The sequence below is a fragment of the Rhamphochromis longiceps genome, linkage group LG7 (genome assembly GCF_057381845.1).
Source record: "Rhamphochromis longiceps isolate RC_006_pf linkage group LG7, R_longiceps_female_GT1.1, whole genome shotgun sequence".
Taxonomy (NCBI): domain Eukaryota; kingdom Metazoa; phylum Chordata; class Actinopteri; order Cichliformes; family Cichlidae; genus Rhamphochromis; species Rhamphochromis longiceps.
Genome location: NC_140563.1, coordinates 44,985,439 through 45,004,763, shown reverse-complemented (window position 1 = coordinate 45,004,763; position 19,325 = coordinate 44,985,439). Strand labels below are relative to the sequence as shown.

The following is a 19,325-nucleotide window of genomic DNA, read 5'->3' as shown; positions in this document are numbered from 1 at the left end:
AATTTAATTTTTTTCTTTTTAAAGACTGTATATAGGTAAGTTGTAAACGTGATGTTATATTTTCGTACTAGGCTGTGTGGCGATGCGTTTTAATGAGCACTTATCCAAAATTTCCGGGGTCGTAAAACCCGTTGTTTGTGTTTCAACCATCATTGGTTTCAACAGTGTTTCTGTTATGAATAACTCACCCCGGAGGGTCGGCCTTGTGATTTTTTTAATCGCTTACAAAAATGACGAATTGGCCGAGCGGAACCTTGTAGAATCCGAACCTTGTTTCTATCCGGACACATATTATTGGGCTCCTTTCTCGCGACCGGTCGCTTAAGCGACGTTCATTGGTTGTTGACAGTTCCAGGTTAGTAACAGGATGTTGTGTGTGTGTGTTGCAGGTGTTCCTATCAGTTTAGTACCCGTTTCATACCTTTAGCTGTCCCTCAGGCGGCGGCAGCAGCTTCACTAAGGATAATGTCTGCTGCTGGTATGCGCTGTCCGGCCTGCGGTTCCACAAACATTGTAGACGATGACCTGTACTCTCAGGCTCAGCTGGTGTGTGTGGACTGCGGCTCTGTGGTGTCCGAGGGAGTCCTGGCTAATGATCCAGTGGGAGGTTCAGGTACGAAAATGAGACTGAAGTCAAGTCTGTCCCGTTAAAAGACCGTGTTAAATATGAGTAGTTTTTTTTTTTGTTTTGTTTCTTTTCATAATTTTGTTTGCTGAGCTCACCGAGACAAAGTACTGATAGTAAGCGGGACCTGTATGTGCTCCCTAGTGGAGAAATTATGTAATGACGAGGCTTAATTTCCTCACAGTTAGAGATTTCTTAGATATAGATTCAATAAGGTTCTGGAAACATTCATCATAGATTTTTGGTCTATATTGATGTGAAAGCATCATACAGTTGCTGCAGATTTATCATCTGTACTTCATAATGATCATCTCAAATGTTCAAAGGTGCTCTACCGGACTGAGATCTGTGAGTACAGTGAACTCATTTTCAAACCAGTGTTACACTGTGGTTATAAAGGGACGGGACATGGTCAGCAACAATACTCAGGTAGACTGTGGTGTTTAAATGATGCTAAGCTTGTACTAGTGTGCAAAGAAAACATGCCCCCACACCACCATCACAGTGAATTTTAGCCTCACTTACCTGTTCCAGAGTTTCCAAAGATGCTCATCTGCATATCTTGAAGTTGAGGTTCTGTTTCCTTCCTATCAGTTTGAAGCAGCCTGGTCTTTCTCCTGTGACCACTGGGGTCAAACAGGGCATTTTCGACCGCTGCTGCTCTGTTGTTCACTGGTATTTTCTGTCTTTCAGAAAATTTTCTGTAAAACCCTAGACATGGTTGTGTGGGAAAATCCCAGGAGATCAGACATTTCTGAAATCCTTTAAATCACATTTCTTACTCATTCTCATGACTTCAGCAGGTCATTTGACCATGTCTGCATGCCTAAATGCATTGAGGGGCTACCATGTGATTGGTTGAATTGATAATGATGTTTATGAGCAGTTGGACATGTATGGCTAAAAAAAGTGTCAGGTAAGTGTAGATACATAATTTGAAATTTCTTAGCATTAGTCAGGCCGGTTTAATAAATTTGTTCTACTGGGGAGGTTATGTAAAAGGTTATGTAATGTCAATAAATGTAGATTTTTTTTTATTTTTTTTTTGCTGCTGACATTGACTACTAACTTCAGTACAGGGCAATGACTAGAAGGGCACTTGAAGATTGTAAAGCATGTAAAGTAAGTCCATATGAATGAAATTTATGACCCTCTACTGCTGAAGGAATGGTAGATCTCTCTCTTTACATTTAATCACTTTTGGACTTTGCCTTGATTATTTTCCCCTCTTGCAGATGTCAGCTTCAGTCGAACCACTGCTGTTGCCAAAAGGCCGTGCACAAACCTGATAAAAGGTGAGCTCTTGCCCTCCAAAAGAAGCTTTTCCTTGTTACTTCAGTGTAATTCAGTCCTGTTGCTTGTGCATTTCCTCAAATGGATTTGTTTTACACCTACAGGTCAGCAGCGTGTGAAAGCCATATGTCGGATTCTCATGGTCAACAGGGAGATTGAGGATCTCTCACAGACGTATTACAAGATGGCCTATGAGCATAAAGCTTTCCTCAAAGTGAGCCTTCAGAAGAAAGAGATTCTTACTGGTTGCTGTGTGCTTCTAAGCTGCAGGCAGCTCAATTGGCCCATTACTGTGGGAACCATCAGCTGCCTGCTGGATGCCGACTCAATGGCGGTGGGAGCGATTTATCAAGAAATGGTCAAGAACCTCAGCATCGAGGCCCCGATCATCAACGTCACTGATGTAATAGAAGCTCACTGTCATGAGTAAGTGAAGAACTTACTGCAGCTTTCAGTCCTAAAATGCTAAGTAGGTATTTCAAAACAACTAATTTATTGCAGTTGTAGGTCTTCTAACTGAGACCTACAGTGGTGATGTAATTATTTGATTCCCTGATGAATTTGTTAGTTTGCTCACTTCCAAAGAAATTAACCATCTTTACTTTTTTAAAGGAGACAGAATATGAACCAAAAATCCTGAAAAACACATTACATAAAAGGTAGAAAATGATTTGCAGGTCATTGAGTGAAATAAGCATTTGATCCCAGAGCAAAACAGGACTTCATAGCTTTGTTGACAAGAACAGCAGGAAGACATTTCTTGTAGTTAGTATTTTAGTTCACTCCTCTTTACAGAAACTTTTAAGTTTCTTGGCTGCTGCCTGTTAGCTCGAAGCCTCAGCTCCCTCCACAGATTTATCTGTAGGACTGAGGTCTGGAGACTGGCAAGGCCACTCCATGACTTTAGTGTGCTTTACCTTTAGCCACTTCTTCGTTGCCTTGGCAATAAGTTGCCATATTTAAAGTTTTGGCCAAGGGAAGGAGATTCTGAAATTTCGTGGTGCATGGCCCTGTCCATTGGCCCCTCGTTGTGTCGTCCTGTAACCCTTAGCAGGAAAAACTGACCCAAAGCTTAATGTTTCCACCTCCGTGCTTGACTGTGGGGATGGTGTTCTTTGGGTCATACTCAGCATTTCTGTTCCAAATACGGCATGTTGAGTCGTTTTTTGTTCAGTCATACCGATAATTTAGTGGTAAGTTATCCTTAGTTATAGAATATGTAGTTATTTGCTTTTATTTTAAAAACATTTTTGGCTTACATAGTTTTTTACTACTTTAGTTAACTTAAAAAGCTGATTTTGTTTTTCCACTTGTTTAACATTCATTTCTCTCTTGGCCTGCCCTGGTTTTAAAGGAGTTTCTTGTTTCAGCGTTAAACCTCGATTAAATTTTAAAACCCATTTCATTGGAGTTACTTGAGGTTAACTGTGTTTATCTGAAAAGCTGATTGTTAAAATATAAAACTGTCAGTGCTCTAGATGATTTACCAGCTCAGTCTTTATCTCAGATTTACTGGGAGCATTTCTCTTTGACAGATACAAAATTAGCTCACTTGATGTTCCTGAAGAATTGGCTGAGAATTCGAGGGACCTGACCAAACGAGCTGTGGCCCTGGTAGAGCTGGCAGCAGATTCCTGGATTGTGACTGGCCGTAAGCCCATCCCCATAATGATGGCAGCGACGTATTTGGCCTGGCAATCCTTAAAACCCAACAAGCATCGCCTGAAATTCTCCCTGGACAAGTTCTGTCAGGTTGCCAAAGTGAAAAAGCTCAAGTCTGCTATGAAGAGAGTAGCTGAAATCAAAGAGGTGTTGTGTAAGCTAGGCAAGGAAATACCCTGGGTCAGGGAAACAGTGACACCGGATAATGTTATTCAGCTGGTTGAATGCATTCTGCAGAACAGGTACGCCCTGCTAAGAAGGGCTATGAGAACCCACGAGGACGCTCTGCTGGAGGAGAGTCAAGCCAGCTGTGCTGAGGCTCCGCCTGAGGGGACTGCTTCCTCCCAAATCTCTGAGTGTGCAGATCAGACTCCAATTACGTCTTTTGTGAAACAAAATGGGTCGAATTCTGACGGGAAAGAGAAGCCAGGAGATGTAGACTATAATCCACGTGTACTGCCAGAGCACAGCGACACTCAGGAGAGTCAAAATCCACCTCCAAACTGGGGTAAAAGAGTTCTGTTTGCTCCCCCATGTGTCATTAATGCTAAGAAAAGGAGAGCGGTGCAGCCTGAACACACGGATGTGACTGGTGATGAGGAAATCTCTGACAGTGAAATTGACTCATACATTCGCACACCTCAGGAGGCTCGAGACTTCGCTTTAATGCAGCACATGCTGTCTTTGTCTGACAGTGCTAAATCATAACCGAGCCCAGTGACTGGTTCTTCAGAGATGGCTGCCATATTTAAGTTTATGTGCACTTTCTTTTTTTTTTTTTATGACTGTTGAACTCAGGATGCAGACATTTTTGTTGGCTTGATTATATAACCTATTCATCTAATTTTGTACAGTCTACATAAGGGGCTATGTCTTTTGTGTTTGTACTTTAAAAAGCTTCACTCAGCACTTGAAAGTGTAGCATGAGGAAGTTAATGTGTGTAAATATTTTGTTTTAATGGAAATGTGATTAAAGCAAAGGCCTGATTAAAAGGATGCACCAACTTCACCGTGTACATTTTATGATTTTTGGATGGCTTTTCTGTTTGTTCTTTTATATTAGAGCTCTTATCAGTGAAATAACACATGGCTATAAATAGAGCAATTACTGCTGAGTCCACAGCAAACAAACATAAAGAAAGTAATAAACAAATGTAAGTGAAATCTAAGGATGTGTTTGAGTAGAGCTCTGGTAATTAGTCAAATATACACTCACCAGCTATTTCTTTACTTACACCTTGCTAGTACTGGATTGATCCACTCAAATGTCAGATTTATTAAAGCAGAGCTCAACGGTTTTGTGTAAGAGGAAAATGTTTGAAATACTTTTTATTGGAACTTGTTTGTACATTCTTCTATCTTTGATAGCAGTTTCCATTTCAAAGGTCCTATTTGGGTTAATCCACGAGGGGATTACCTGCAGTTGAACTTCCCAAAACAATCGGCTTTGTTGCTATATTGAGAGAAAGTTCAAAAGTATAGAAGTAGCAGACATGCATTTGCATTCTCAACCTCTGTTGGATTTCATTAAGTATTTACTTCCTCTTCAACATTTGTAATGATGAAGATAGACCTCTAATGGTGCTTTTGCACAGGACACTGCATCCTCTTTACTTGCTGCTTTATTTGGTGCATTGTTTAAGGACGCTGTAAATAACAAAGAAAAATAGTCAGGTTTTAAAACTAATACTGGTAATTTTTGTTCTGTATGAAAACTGTCTATTCCTCATTACCCTAATTAGAAGCTTTAGAACAGCAACTGGCCACTTCATTAGTTACACGTTGCTGGCACCCAGGTGAACCTTTTGCCTTCAGAACCTCCCTAATGCTTTGTGGCATAGATTCAACAAGATGCTGGAAACATTTCTCAAATTTTGGAGGCTATTTAAAAGCTTATCGTCATGTTCAAGAAGACTGTGGTCCTAAAGGGCTAGACATGGTCAGCAACAACACTGAGGTGGGTTGTGGAGTTTAAATGATGCTCAATTGATATTAAGGGATCCCCACACCATTACAGCACCACCAAAAGGTTGAAGCACTGGTACAAGGCATGGTAGAGGCATGTTTATTATGATGAGAGATCAGATGAGGTAGCACATTTTTCCAGTCTTGTCATGTCCTGTTTGAATTGTAGCCTCGGTTTTCTGACCTTAGCTGTCAGGAGTGGCACCGTGTGGTCTTCTGCTGTTGTAGTACATCTGTTTCAAGATGCTCTTCTGCATATGTTGGTTGTAACAAGTTCTTCCTATAAACTTTCCATTCATGTTTATTAAGTTGAATTGGTTTAACTGTCCACCTCTGACTTCTGGAGTCAACCGAGAGAACTGCCACTCACTGGGTATTTTCTCTTTTTCCGACCAATAGTCTCTAAACCCCAGAGATGGCAGTGTGTGAAAATCCCAGTAGGTCAGTAGTTTCTGATATACTCTGAAATAGCAGCACTAGTATTAATGCTACATTTAAAGTCACTTAAGTCACCTCACTTCTTCATTCCAATGCCCAGTTTAAAGTTTAAAGAGCAGCTGAACAGGCATTGGGTTTAAGGTTTGAGTATGACTCTGGTAGTTCCTAACATGTGATCCAGTTTAATAAGATCAAATTTCTCACACTAATGGACACCATTTGAAAGAGCTTTCTTCTGCATATTATGTATGAAATGCCTCATATATCAGATGGACATGGAAAGAAACTCGCCCGAACATCAAAACCATAAATTTCAATTAATTTTTTTCCCCTGACAGACCATTTTTGTGACAACATCACAAATTCTACCTGAGATATGAGACCTGTGAAGTATAATAAGCCCTTTTTGCTGAAGTCATGTTGACATATTGAAGTACATTCAGGTTGTGTGTGTCCTGTCTCTTTGTTGTATGAACTACAAGGATTTCCTTAATACAATAAAGGGACGCTTTAAGGTTACCACTAATATGAGCATTTCCAACTATGAGGAATCTGCTGTGGAAAAAGCCTGTTGTCCTGAGGCTACATTGTGTTGAGTAAACGTCCAATTTTCGTTTCACTTCAGTGAAAAAGTTTGTTGAAACAGGAAATATCTGTTTGAAAATTATTGTTATTGAACACAATGCGTCTTAAAACTCAAAATTCCCACAATACATAATAAAAGATTCACATAAGTGGCAAACCTGAGAACTTAAAAATCAAACCCACAAAATAAGTGCCCAAAACTGGGGTTCCTCTTGTAGTGTGACTTCAAAACTCAGTCAGTCCTCATAGATGTATAAAGAAATAATCCAGCTTTACAGCTTAAAAAACTGGTGTTGAAGTGGGACAGAGTGATCTGGAATGACGTTCTGGCATTTTCTGCTAATTATGACTTAAATCTGATTGTGTGGTTAAATACATAATAATACAAAGCACCATTATTTTTCCTATGCTGCAGCCTGGCAGTCTTTTCAGCTGATCGCACTGAGGTACTTGCTCAAATTAAAAAGTGGCATCCCACGGTCCTGCTTGCACCCTCTGCGCATCCTGTTTTCCTTCTTATCCCCTTTATGCTTTCATGCACACAGATGTCACAGCTGATGTTGTGGAAATTCTGTATTATAGCCATCTAACAAGTCCTGAAAAATGGGAGCGCGATAAAAGAAATGTGTATTTTCCATTGAGAGAAAGCCTAATGTGTGATAATATAAAGAACTGATGTTAGAGGACAGGAGAGGAAGATGAGAGTTAATTTATGTTGTGAAAACACTTGGAAAAACAAATTGAATTATAATCAACTTGTGTTATTCCAAGTATGAAAATTTTAAGCTGTTTAGTGAATGCTAAACAGCTTACTTGGCAGTGAGCACTGAGATGGATTGGTAGAGCTAGTGGTAGGGTGCAGACAACCAAGTAAAAAAGGTAAAAGAGCATGTATAGATTTTCTTTTACTTATGTAAAAGAAAATCTATACATCTATACATTTACTTATGCTGAAAAACAACCACTGCAGGAAGCGAACATCTTTGTTGGCAAGTAGCAAGTTCTCTGACGTGATTGGGGAGATCAATAAATTATCACATTTTTCAGTGTCCTAACAGGCCTAATTGATATGCAGACAACACTTTTCATCCTCCTCTTCCATTTAATTAGTAAATTCAGCTGTGCAGCTGCACTCTGACCAAGTTGGATATAATTTGCTTCCCGTTACTGCCATCACACAGGTCGGTCAGAAACAGCAAGGTCATTTCATCTCTGGATTTAATCTCAGATTTTCCATGCTACACATTACAGTATACTGTTGTTACATGCCACACCACATTATTTATATCATTTTAAACATTGTGTGGTCATTATAACACTTTTTTTTGCAAAGTATTTATACTGTGTCCTTTAATATAAGAATATGATAGGGAAAAAAGCAACAACAAAAAGAGAGAGCACGCTGTAACATTTGAAATGTGTTGACTCTGCTGCAGAGGCACAGATGTGCACACAGAGAACACAAAGCAAGAAGCATAACATCTGCTGTGCAAACTAAATAAAACTGGATTAAAGACGGTGTAAACAACAGGCAGCTCATCTGTTATCAGTTCAGTGTAACATGTTGGTAAATGCAGTAGACAATTTTATTAGAAAGCTGCATTAACATGACTTCTTTCTTTCTTTCTTTCTTTCTTTCTTTCTTTCTTTCTTTCTTTCTTTCTTTCTTTCTTTCTTTCTTTCTTTCTTTCTTTCTTTCTTTCTTTCTTTCTTTCTTTCTTTCTTTCTTTCTTTCTTTCCACATTTTCTGCCTGGATAACCAGTCTTTCCCATTATGTGCAAATTTCCAAAAGCCAGTGGAAGCAAGAGAAACCACAGCACAGAAAAAGCAACATCGAGCCAACTGCCACAGTATGATTATTTTTCTGCAGTAATTATATTATGCTATCAAAAATAATTTGATGACTTAAGCCGCATATTCATCAAATACAGGAAATGTGGGCCTTAGGGACCAAGCTGATGAATTTAATTTTGCACTACACAAAGATTAGCTCTGACACCAGCCCTCCTGGTGCAAACAACCACCTTTGTGGTTTCCAAATGCAATTTGAACTCATGGTTTAACCCTCCTGCCATCCTTTAAAAAACTCACACCCATCACCCTAGGGACCATTCTCAGCCACGCCATAAAAAGACCATATATCCATATTTTATTCCACTTTAAATTAGCCAACCTTGTAAAACTACTTCTCCCTGAAATATTCATGTAAAGTTTTAATTATATTTTCGTTGTTTTAACCCTTCAAATCCCAGTGTTATTACATGAGCGCCCTGTGTTATAAGCCCCAAAAACCAAAAAATGAAACTAAATATTTCCACAAAAAACCAGTTGAAGTAATATGTGATTGTCATTATAAGTAGGCCTTTAGATGGACCAAAGATTGGCACCAACATACATTTTGACCTGCCATTATTTTTTTTGCATTTTTTTTGCAATTTAAAAATTAAAACTTCAAGGCCCTGAGTCTTCATTGACATCCAAGACAAGAAGAAAAAATAAAATCATATGATGATAATTTGGGGTTGAAAAATAGCGTTTATAATGGAAGTCAATGGGCAGAAAATGGTCCCCAGGGTGATGGGTGTGGGGATTTCTGCTGCTCAGCCATTTTAGGCTGATTTAAGGAATTCACACTGGAATATTAACATTGACAGGTAAAAACTATCCTGTGGCAAGTTTGGTTATATTCCACTGAACACAGTGGAAATGGCAGCCATTTAACACATAGCAGTGGCACAAAAAGGTCCCAAGAAGGCAGGAAGGTTAATGTGCTATTCATATCCAGTAAAGCTGCACCCGTCTGACATGTTCTCTGTCATTTTTGATTAAAAGCTGAAACCCTTCTGATCTTATCTCCTGTAATTCACTGGAAATATTACTATTAAACAAATAATTACAAACATTTTTTTTAAATATTAACATTTCTTTTCAAACAGCACTGTGGTCCATGACAGAGTAGTCTAACCGTCTGATATTTATGAAATCTGCTGCTGATATGCCCCCTCCCCCCGTGTTAGCAGAGATTCTTATCTTTCAGCTCGTGGCACATGGCAACCCATAGAAAGGAAATGTGCGGATCTAAGTAGCCACAAAAGTAGATGCATGCACTCATGCTTGCCTTAGCCTGGTTTGGGTCCTCTGAGTTTTCGCCGCTCTTAGCTTAAATGATCAGCCTTTTACACAAATAAACAGGTGCTACTCCCACCTAAACACGACTGATCGTGCCATTTAACAGATGTGATTCCTAAGAAAATGAATGCACATTTTCATGCTACCCAGGAAATAAATCACCTGAGATTCACCCCCATCCCGTTTTATAACCAATGACTGCATTACCACGAATGTTTAGGTGGAATGGTTTGCTGGTGAGACCTGTGTTTCCACTTGCGCTCAGGATGAGTCAGTAAGTGACACTAAATTAACGACAGAGGATGCTCTTCACTAGTCAATTACAATACCACGCTGGCGGCACAGTGATTGGCAGGCACTCCAATGCGATGATGGCACTTGAACATCTTCCGCAGCTCGGTGCGGAAGCGGTCGTGAAGCCAGGCGTACAGGAAGGGGTTACAGCAGGAGGAGCTCATGGCGCACAGGTGGCACAGCAATTGGATGAGCAAAAAGTAACGCTTGTTAATGAGGTGAATGTCAATGTCTCTCAGCACGTTGAACACGTGAATAGGAAGCCAGCACACCGCAAAGGCAGACACCAGGAGAGCGACCAGGCGAAAGATCTTTCTTTTGCGAGCCTGCTGAGCGCCTGCCTGGTCCTGCGTCCTGTGGCCTGGAGCAACGCAGTTCCTCAGTTTGACAGTGATGCAGAGATAAGAGACAAAAACAGCCGAAAGCGGGAGGACGTAAGTAACCAGCAGGGTGCTGTACGCATAAGCACGTCTTTCTTTTTCCTGACCCAACCAGAACTCCTCACAGATAGTGAAGCCTTCCTCTTTGAATTCAACATGATAGGTGTGGGTCACTGCTGGAGCTACCAGGCCACAAGACAGAAGCCAGATCCCAGTAAGGACAGAGGCACAGGTTGCCACAGAGGTCCGCTTCTTCAGGGGGTGAACTGTTGCATAATATCTGCAATGAATAAGGAATAGTACTTTATAAAAAAGAAAGGGAAGGTGCTCATGCTTAATTAATGAATGGCTATTAATGCAGTCGTGAACTCCTACAATTATAATACTCAAGCTCATTGGCAGTGGCGTTACTTAATATTGGCTATAAATGTTAAGTTGAATCATTTTCTCATAACCAGTTACTTTGCATTCGACGTGCTTCACTGAAGGACAATCAAATTTGTTAGAAAAGACAGAGTGGACTCCGTGACCTGCACAGTCCACGAGGAAAAAGAGTGAATTATTTATATTTTACACTTTAAAACTGAACCCAGTTGTGCATCACAAAATGACAGCAGCATTATATTCTCTGTAAAAGTAAAGGGACTTTTCATTTCATGTTAATGTCTTCCCCTTAGAAGGAGGAGACATTGCAGAATGCAAAGTACAATTGAAAACTTAACTAAAGATCAATGAATTTTTCATGGGTCCAGTGAGCAGACCTGTTCAAATCTGAGGTCTGTTGCATGTCTCAGGGGTTTAATGATGAACACTCTATACAGCTGAATAATTATGTTATGTCTGGGTCTGGAGCTCATGTAAATGAATTAATGCATTCAGTGGAAAATCTTTATTGTTTAAGTGTCACCTCAATGAAAAGGAAACACTCAGTAATCAGTCTCCCTTCATATCTGCCTAATTTCTAAACTAATGTCTCATTTCCAAGTAATCATAATGAGTTATAATTGCAATTTATAATCAAATTTACAGTTCTCTCATATATACTGTGAAGTATTTGTTCCTTTCCTGATGTCTTTCTATTCTTTTTTTACTTTTTTTTTACATATTTGTCACACTTTGTCCATGTTTCAGATCATGAAACAACAACAAAAAAATGCAGTTCTTCATGAGTTTCAGCGCTTTTGCTGTTAATGAAATTAACAATTGTCCCACTAGAAGAGCAAAAGTGAGACAATCCCCAAAACAGGACTGGTTTTACATCTTTTCTCACATTTAGGATCAGTTTCACTGCTGGTAGCCCAAGGCGATACCTGGACCCAACAGAGGTAGCACAGGTAGTCCAGCTCCTCCAGGATGACTCATCAATTTGTGCCATGCCAGAAGCTTTACTGTGTCTTCCAGCAGTCTGAAAATCATGGAGGAGACTTCAGGAGTCAGGCACATACTCTAGTAGAGCTGGATGGGGCTGTAGAAAGCGCTTAAACCATCAGCAGGACCAATATCTGGTCCTTTGTGCAAGGAGGAACAGGATGAGCACTGCCAGAGCCAAAGCCCTACAAAATGAACTCCAGCAGAACACCAGTGTGAATGTTCCAACAATCAGAAACAGACTTCACAGAGATGCCCTTAGGATCCGACATCCTCCACAGTATTCACTGCCTGGCACCGTGGAGCCCAATTTACATTGGCCATAGAATATCTGAACTGGCAGATCCACCACTCGCATCCCGTGCTTACAACAGATGAGAGCGGGTTCACCCTGAGTACATGTGACAGACGTGAAAGGTGTCTGGAGAAGCTGTGGAGAAGGTTATGTGGCCTATAACCTCGTTTAACATGGCCTGTTTGATGGTGAGTCAGTGATGGTCTGGGGAGGGATGCACAGACCTCTGTAGGCTGGCCAAGAGCAACTTGTGTGCTATTAGGTATCAGGATGAAATCCTTGGACCCATTGTCAGACCCTACATTGGTGCAGTGGGTCCTGGGTTCCTCGTGGTGCATGACAATGACAATCCACGTCATGTGATGACAGTATGTAGGCAGCTCCTGAAGGATGAAGCAATTGATACCACTGACTGTCCCTCAGGCTTGACTAACTTAAATTCAATAGAACACCTCTGGGACATTATGTTTCAGTCCATCTGATTCTGCCAGGCTACACCTCAAACTGTCCAGGATCTAGGAGGAAATCAGGACTTCAGCCATCTTCTCATTCGGAGGATCCCTCGACATTTTCAGACATGCATACAAGCGTGGGATCTGTACAAACTGCTGAACACTATTTTAAGTTGCTGCAATGAAATTTCGACAAAATGATCTGACCTGCTGCATCAATTTCTCATTTTGATATTTGGGGTGTTTTCAGGGTCTGATCATTTTTATTTCCATCAAATGATGCGGCAGCCTTTTGTACCAAACACATTACCCAGTCCATATCAGTGTAGATATCTAAGAGGGTTTTTTTTGCCATTGAGATGTGATGCGTTTTCAAGCCTTTCTAATTGTCTGTGAGATATATACATATATATGTACAGAGCAAGAGAGAGAAAGAGGGAAAGACAAAGGGAAAAACATTTAAAACAATTCAAATAATTCAAATCTTCAATTTTGATCTAAAGAAGATCTCATATGCCACAAGGAGCACTCACCTGTCCACAGCAATAGCAGTGAGTGTGAAGACTGAAACATACACTGTGACAGGTTGGACGAGAAACACCAGATAGCACATGGTGCGCCCGAAAACCCAACCATGAGGGTTGAAGGCGTAGGCGAGAGTAAAGGGGACGCAGGTGACACACATGAGCATGTCAGAGAAGGCCAGATTTCCAATGAAAAAGTTGGTGACGTTGTGCATCTTTCGGGTTCGGCAGATGACATAAAGAAGCAGGTAATTCCCAAAGACACCCACCACCACGACTAGAACGTAAAAGGGGATGATGAGAGGTTTGAAAGTTTGCAGCAAGGCCACGTCTGCAAACTGGGAGCTGCGGTTGGTGGAGTTGGTTTGTACTGCAACTTCATAAATGTGCCCATCAGTCTGTCTTTCTAGCAAAGATGGTTGTGTGCTTCCAGTCAAACCACTGTGATTACCCTCCATGGGAGCAGAATCAGTCTGCCAGTAACTGCACTATAAAAACAAAAAACAAAAAGCAGTGAAACGACACGACATTCTAACTTTTCCAAAGGTAAAATCTCAATTTTATCCAGTCAATCCAAGCTCCATTTTTATGCATTATATTAATTGATTAAAATGTTGCTTCCCTTTCCGGTTATTGTCACATGCCATCTAGCAGAGAAGGAATTGCAAGTTAATTAATTAACAGGAGGAAACATTTAAGCGTAAAATTAAATTAACGACTTCCTTGTTTTTGTGTGCCTGAAAAGTGGAACCAGGAACAGCTTCACATGTGTAAGGTGGGACCGAACACCTCTTTGCTCCGTGGTTCGAAGACTTGTGGAAGACTTAAAAGAACTGCAGATATTTAACTAGTAAAAAACTGTTTTAAATCAGCGAGCCAAAACTCGCTGATTTATCATCATCGATGTTAAACCTGTCCTTGAAGCTGACAACTGGAACACCACCAGATGGAATGAAAAAGAAACGAAGGAAAACAAATGTACACTAATTTATCAATCAAACTAGCTCTTCTAGGCATCATGTTGAGTTTACAAGGCTGGTAACCTCCTCAAAATTGCAATGGGCTGCCATTATATGGATGAAAATTTCTGAATTTCTACATATTAAATCTCCTGTGCAAAATAACTTCACAGCCTGATTTTGAAGCCAGCTTGCTGATGCAATGTGTCGTGTAATTATCTAAATGTAGTCATTTGCAAATAGATGATGAAACAGAAGCCCCTCTGCAAAGCAGTAGTGTTTTGAAATGAAGTCTAAAAGGAGCGCAGTCAGAATCGATGAGGTTTATTATTGTGGTTGTTTTGTTTTTGCACATAATTTCATGAAAATATTTCTGTCCTTTTTACCTCACCAGATTACATCATTTGCAGCTGCAGCACAGACTGTGACTTTCTGTACTCATTCTGTTCTTTTTACACTTGACACTTATACTGCTCTTTAGTGTAGCAGTACACCGAATAACTAAGGACTGAACTGTACCTTGTCAAGGCCTTTTTTTTTCATTCAATTCTGCCATTGATGCAAAGGACTGATTCTGACAGCTTATCCTAATGTTCACCAAGAGTGTGAACAAATGAAAAGATTGTAAAATTTGATCAGATTTCCTCCATAGTTTGCTGGTACTTGTTCAGGATTTTGTTCTTTTCAGGTACAATTGAATACAAGTCTCTCCTTTGAACCTCTTACAGATTTCGGCAGTGAAGAAATTATGCACTCCATAATTTGTATGTATCACAGGGCTTTTTCATGCTTGTAGAGTGCATTTTCTTTCAGTGACGATTTGCCAAATGGATGTTGACAGGTCTAAAAGACTGACCCTGGTGCTTTAAATGTGGTTAAAAAGATCAGGGCCCGTATCCCTAAAGATTCTGAGAATCCTCTCAGAGAGCTCCTAACTTAACCTAAAAATTCCTTGCCAGGAGTTTTAGCTTAGAAGTGATTCCAGAACATTTTCAGTGAACTCTGAGCAAGGAATGGATGGGAAATCCTATCTTAGTGAGGAGGTGTGGTTGACCCCGTTGCTAGGTATGAGTCATCATTTCAAAAGCCGTGATTGGTTGATCCTACAAGTTTGATGGAAATGAGCTTTTGGTGATAATGAGCAAAGGATGTACCCTCAAATCAATAAACATATTATACACTCTAATCTTATGCTGACTGTAATTGTAAATAATATTTCACATTCAAGAAAATATCTGGAAAATGAATAGTAAGCTGTAGGGGTTATAGCCATTAGAATCTAAAATATGTGAAAACTTAAACTCATTACACCCTGTTCAAATAATGATTCGTGTCTTATTTGCTCATATAAATATCCTAGCTGGCATATTTTGTACTTTCACTCCCATATGGACCCCGTTGAAAACGAGATGGCCTATCTCAAGAGGCTGTCCTCTCCATGACATGTTGGTCAGTCACAGGAGCTCGTTCAGTGAGAGACTGAGATTACCGAAAAGCACCACTGAACGACACAGGAAATCATTCCTGCCTGTGGCCATCTCCCTGTACAACGCATCCACTTAACACACTGTTTGCTGCTACAGCTACACATGTTTCTTTTCCAACTATTTATTTATGAGTGACTTATGTATGTATATATATATATGTATATATTGTACTATTCTTAGTTAGCGTATTGTCTGTCTTGTCTTAATGTTGGTTTAAAATGGAGCACTGTAACAAAAAATAATTTCCCCCAGGGATCAATAAAGTATTCTGATTCTGATTCTGATTAATGAAGTAGAAATCACAACGTTACAAGTCCAGTGTGGTCTTAACGAGGGTAACATGGCTCAGCTTTTAGCAATGTCTGTGATTGCAGACCCAAGTCATCACTGCTGCATTGTTGCATTTTCCCGGTTGCCAAATACCTCAGGGTTGTGATTACTTTCGTCTCTGGTGTAATAGCGTTGTGGCGTCGAGTTGGTGAAGTAATTGCATCTCTAAGGAGATCCACCACAAACATGATTCCTGTACGATCCAATCTGTAGCATCTCAATAATTCCCTGTCATCCAGTGTTTGTAGGACATCTCTCCTGCCTCTTCTGTTGGCCATTTTGTGCAGCTGCTTAGGGGAACTCCTAAGCCACTAAAAGTCCTCTTCCCTGCTCTTAGCAGATCTCGCCTTAGGAGCCCTTTTAAGCGCTAGGAATCTTGAGGAATAGCTTTTATATTAACTGGGATTGTCGTGTCACTTTTAGGGGAAATTCTAAGAAAACGTCATGACTCTGAGAATTTTCTTAGAATTTGGCCGCTAGGAGCCACTTTTTGCACAAAGATTCTTTAGGGATACGGGCCCAGATCTGCACAAATAAAAAGTACTTTGCTCCCCCAAATTACTTTCCACACAAATGAGGCTCAAACCAAATGACATAGTAACCTGAATGTGAATAAGGAGAAAAAATGATGGAGTCTTGTGCACCAAAAGAGCTCCAAAGGGACAAAATATAAAGTGCTATCAATAAACGTTGTATAAGTGAAAAAAGGTAAACAACAACAAATTAAACTGCTATTATATGCATTTTTTTATGTTTAATAAAAGCATTTTAGAGAACTTTCAACAGCTCTTATGTGGATGAAGGTTTAATGTTATTGTCTCTATATCTAACCCAATATTAATGCATTGATTTGTTTGGGTTTATTTTACATCAGAGCTTTGTAGGAACCCAGAACCTGCTGCAGGGTTCCTACAAAGCTCTGATCTCAGGTGAGGAGCTTGTCTTGCTTTACAGACGGGCAAATAAGCTCTCATCTTTCAGAAAGATCACTTCTGACAGAATTCTGTGTATTGTACTGTACATAGGGGTATCAGGGTTTCACAGGTTTTTGGTGATTCTCAGCTGATGATGCTGTTGGAGTTCTTCCAAATACTTCTCAAAATAAGGCTTTATGTCTCTTTCATCTGCTACCTATTTTTGTTTCGTGTCCAAAGCTCATTATGTTGTACATCTGCAGAAGAGCCCGGATATAACAATATAACAATAACCGTATGACTGTTCCCACCACTAACACATGACCCTACGCTGTGTTCACTGCATCATTCCATGTTTGGCACTGATCACCACCTGCACTCGTGTATATATCATGTATATATCTATCTGTCTACTTAGCACTTTTAATTCTTATTCTCATTTTTATTTTCATGTCTATTTAAGATTAATTTATAACAGTATGTTTGCACTGAAGCACCGCAGCAATTTCCTAATGTTGTAAACCCGCTCAACATTTGGCAATAAAACCCTTTCTGATTCTGATTCTGATATCTAGAAACATCTGCCTGCTGCAGAATTTCTGCCCGTGAGAGTCTTCGCTAATGCAGGGTGACCACCACCTTGTGTCCTGTTGCTATGCTGATGTTTTTCATTGTGTAAGATTTCAGATAACCCGCCAGCTCTCCAGCAGCCTCATCTTTCTCATATGTCCATCCCAGATACAGGTTTGTACACCCTTCCAGCACTTCTCATTTACTAGTGTTTTGTTATTTATTTAAAAAAAATTAATTTAAAAAAATGATAATTAAAAAAAAATATATATATATATATATATATATATATATATATATATATATGATTTCTATTTATCTAACTATCTCACTCTCTATCTAAAAAGATGCCAATTTCTTCTCATTCAGATATTTGCAATTTACATGATTACAAATCTAAACTTTTTGACAGACTAATAGATATTTCATATCACTGTTCCAATATACTTTTTTTTAGCGTTAGATGACATACACAGGTCTTTTTGGTTCCTTTGTGTTCACACACTCACCCTTCAACAATACAAAGCTTCACATGTCCATGCCAGCACTTATTTGCAATCTGATTTTATGTTAGAAATCCAGCTGTAGGCCCTTGGATGAAAATGCCAAGAAGCATCATAAAAGAGGTCTGGCATGCAAAGCTATTAGCTCACAACAATGTATACCTTTATATGCATTAATTGAAAAAAAAAATGTGGATAAGCATGCAATTGCCATATATATATATAATATTCTGAAATTACCTAACATAAGCCCCTACCTGTGAGGCTTGTGTTACATGTGACTGGAAAAGCTTGAAAAACAGGAAACACTCGTTTCTGTTCTAATTACATATTTTTATGCACTTGGAAAAAGAAAAATGTTACTACTACTGCTTAAGGTGCAGCTGAAAATAAAATAAAATAAAAAAGAATACAATAACATGAAAATTCCTTAAAAAACAATCAGCTGATAACCTACCTGTGCTGCTGTTTCTCAGTGCAATGACGAGTTGAGTGTGTGAGGAGTGTGAAGAGCAGACCTTCCTTGTGTGCTTCTCCACGGTGAGTGAGCTCGGGCTGAATGCAGTTTTATAAAGACAGGAAGAGAGAGTGCGCGAGAGAGGAGGAGAAAACGGGGGGAGAGAGAGTGGGTGAGAGAAATGCCAATAAGATAGTTTAGTTCCAAGTCTAGGTTGGACTTGCCACAGACTTTTGATCTTCAACACGTTAGTTAGCGGTCTGACTGAGAGATCTGGGAATGGTGACAGTTAAGATAATTAGAGCTGTGTTCACAGGCATGTGCAGGACTCGCTATGACAGTAGTTTAATTAATTGCTTGCTGAACTGTTTGTTTACACGGTTGCGTTGCCAGTAACCTTCTGACTTAACACACAATCAAAGTGCTGATTGTCAAAAAGATCAGAAAAATGGAAGCTGAAGCTGGATTCCTTCCAATCCTGCTGGAAAGGGGTCTACAAAAGCCCACGTAAGACAACAGCAACGCATGTTGGCTGCTACACATGCAGGTCTGCATGTCAGCAGTATATGAAGTATCTCATGTAAAAATGAGTTATTAATTACCATGAAATATATGAATGAACAGTTAAGGGTGAAATAGAGGAATGAAGATCGTGACTTACACTCATATTAATGTGGCTCACGAGAAGGGTTACCACTGTACTGAAATTAAGTAAACACTGCACAAGTGCTGTTGCAGTTATATATATATATATATATATATATATATATATATATATATATATATATATATATATATATATATATATATATATATATATATATATATATATAATTAGAGATATATCATAATTATATATGTAAAAATGCAGATGGTTAATAGTGGCTACTACCATTACCTCTTGGCAAAAAGGTCTGGGATTATAATCCAAAAGCTGGCCATGGGCTTTCTGTGTGGAGTTTACATGTTCTTTCAGTGTGTGTGTGTGTGTGTGTGGGTGCGTCCTATCAAAAAAATGCATGTGGGTTAACTGGTGATTCTAAATTGGTTGTGAATGCTAGTGTGAATGGTTAGCACTGCAGTAGACTGGCAAC

The 19,325-nt window shown here is 39.5% G+C and overlaps 2 protein-coding genes across 2 annotated transcripts; one reads left to right on the top strand and one right to left on the bottom strand.

Moving 5' to 3' along the window:
* The first annotated feature begins 324 nt into the window (after positions 1–324).
* Positions 325–4,579, top strand: brf2 (BRF2 general transcription factor IIIB subunit). The gene is made up of 4 exons (XM_085413832.1): positions 325–613; positions 1,861–1,920; positions 2,023–2,344; positions 3,454–4,579. Exons 1-4 carry the CDS (start codon positions 466–468, stop codon positions 4,286–4,288), a joined length of 1,365 nt encoding a protein of 454 aa, XP_085269958.1. The 5' UTR covers positions 325–465; the 3' UTR covers positions 4,289–4,579.
* A 4,759-nt stretch (positions 4,580–9,338) lies between these two features.
* LOC146666025 (prolactin-releasing peptide receptor-like) lies at positions 9,339–18,304 on the bottom strand. Its single transcript, XM_085411266.1, has 3 exons — positions 18,232–18,304; positions 13,021–13,499; positions 9,339–10,652 (listed from the first exon to the last, which is right to left on the bottom strand). The coding sequence occupies exons 2-3, from the start codon at positions 13,467–13,469 to the stop codon at positions 10,019–10,021; spliced, it is 1,083 nt and encodes a 360-aa protein (XP_085267392.1). The 5' UTR covers positions 13,470–13,499; positions 18,232–18,304; the 3' UTR covers positions 9,339–10,018.
* Positions 18,305–19,325: the final 1,021 nt, after the last annotated feature.

Coding starts and splice junctions, on each gene's coding strand:
- LOC146666025 (XM_085411266.1), bottom strand. CDS start 13,469: ATGGAGGGTAATCACAGTGGTTTGACTGGAAGCACACAACCATCTTTG. Junction 10,653..13,020: donor ACTGCTATTGCTGTGGACAG/GTGAGTGCTCCT, acceptor TATTCATTGCAG/ATATTATGCAACAGTTCACC.
- brf2 (XM_085413832.1), top strand. CDS start 466: ATGTCTGCTGCTGGTATGCGCTGTCCGGCCTGCGGTTCCACAAACATT. Junction 1,921..2,022: donor GTGCACAAACCTGATAAAAG/GTGAGCTCTTGC, acceptor TTACACCTACAG/GTCAGCAGCGTGTGAAAGCC. Junction 2,345..3,453: donor ATAGAAGCTCACTGTCATGA/GTAAGTGAAGAA, acceptor TCTCTTTGACAG/ATACAAAATTAGCTCACTTG.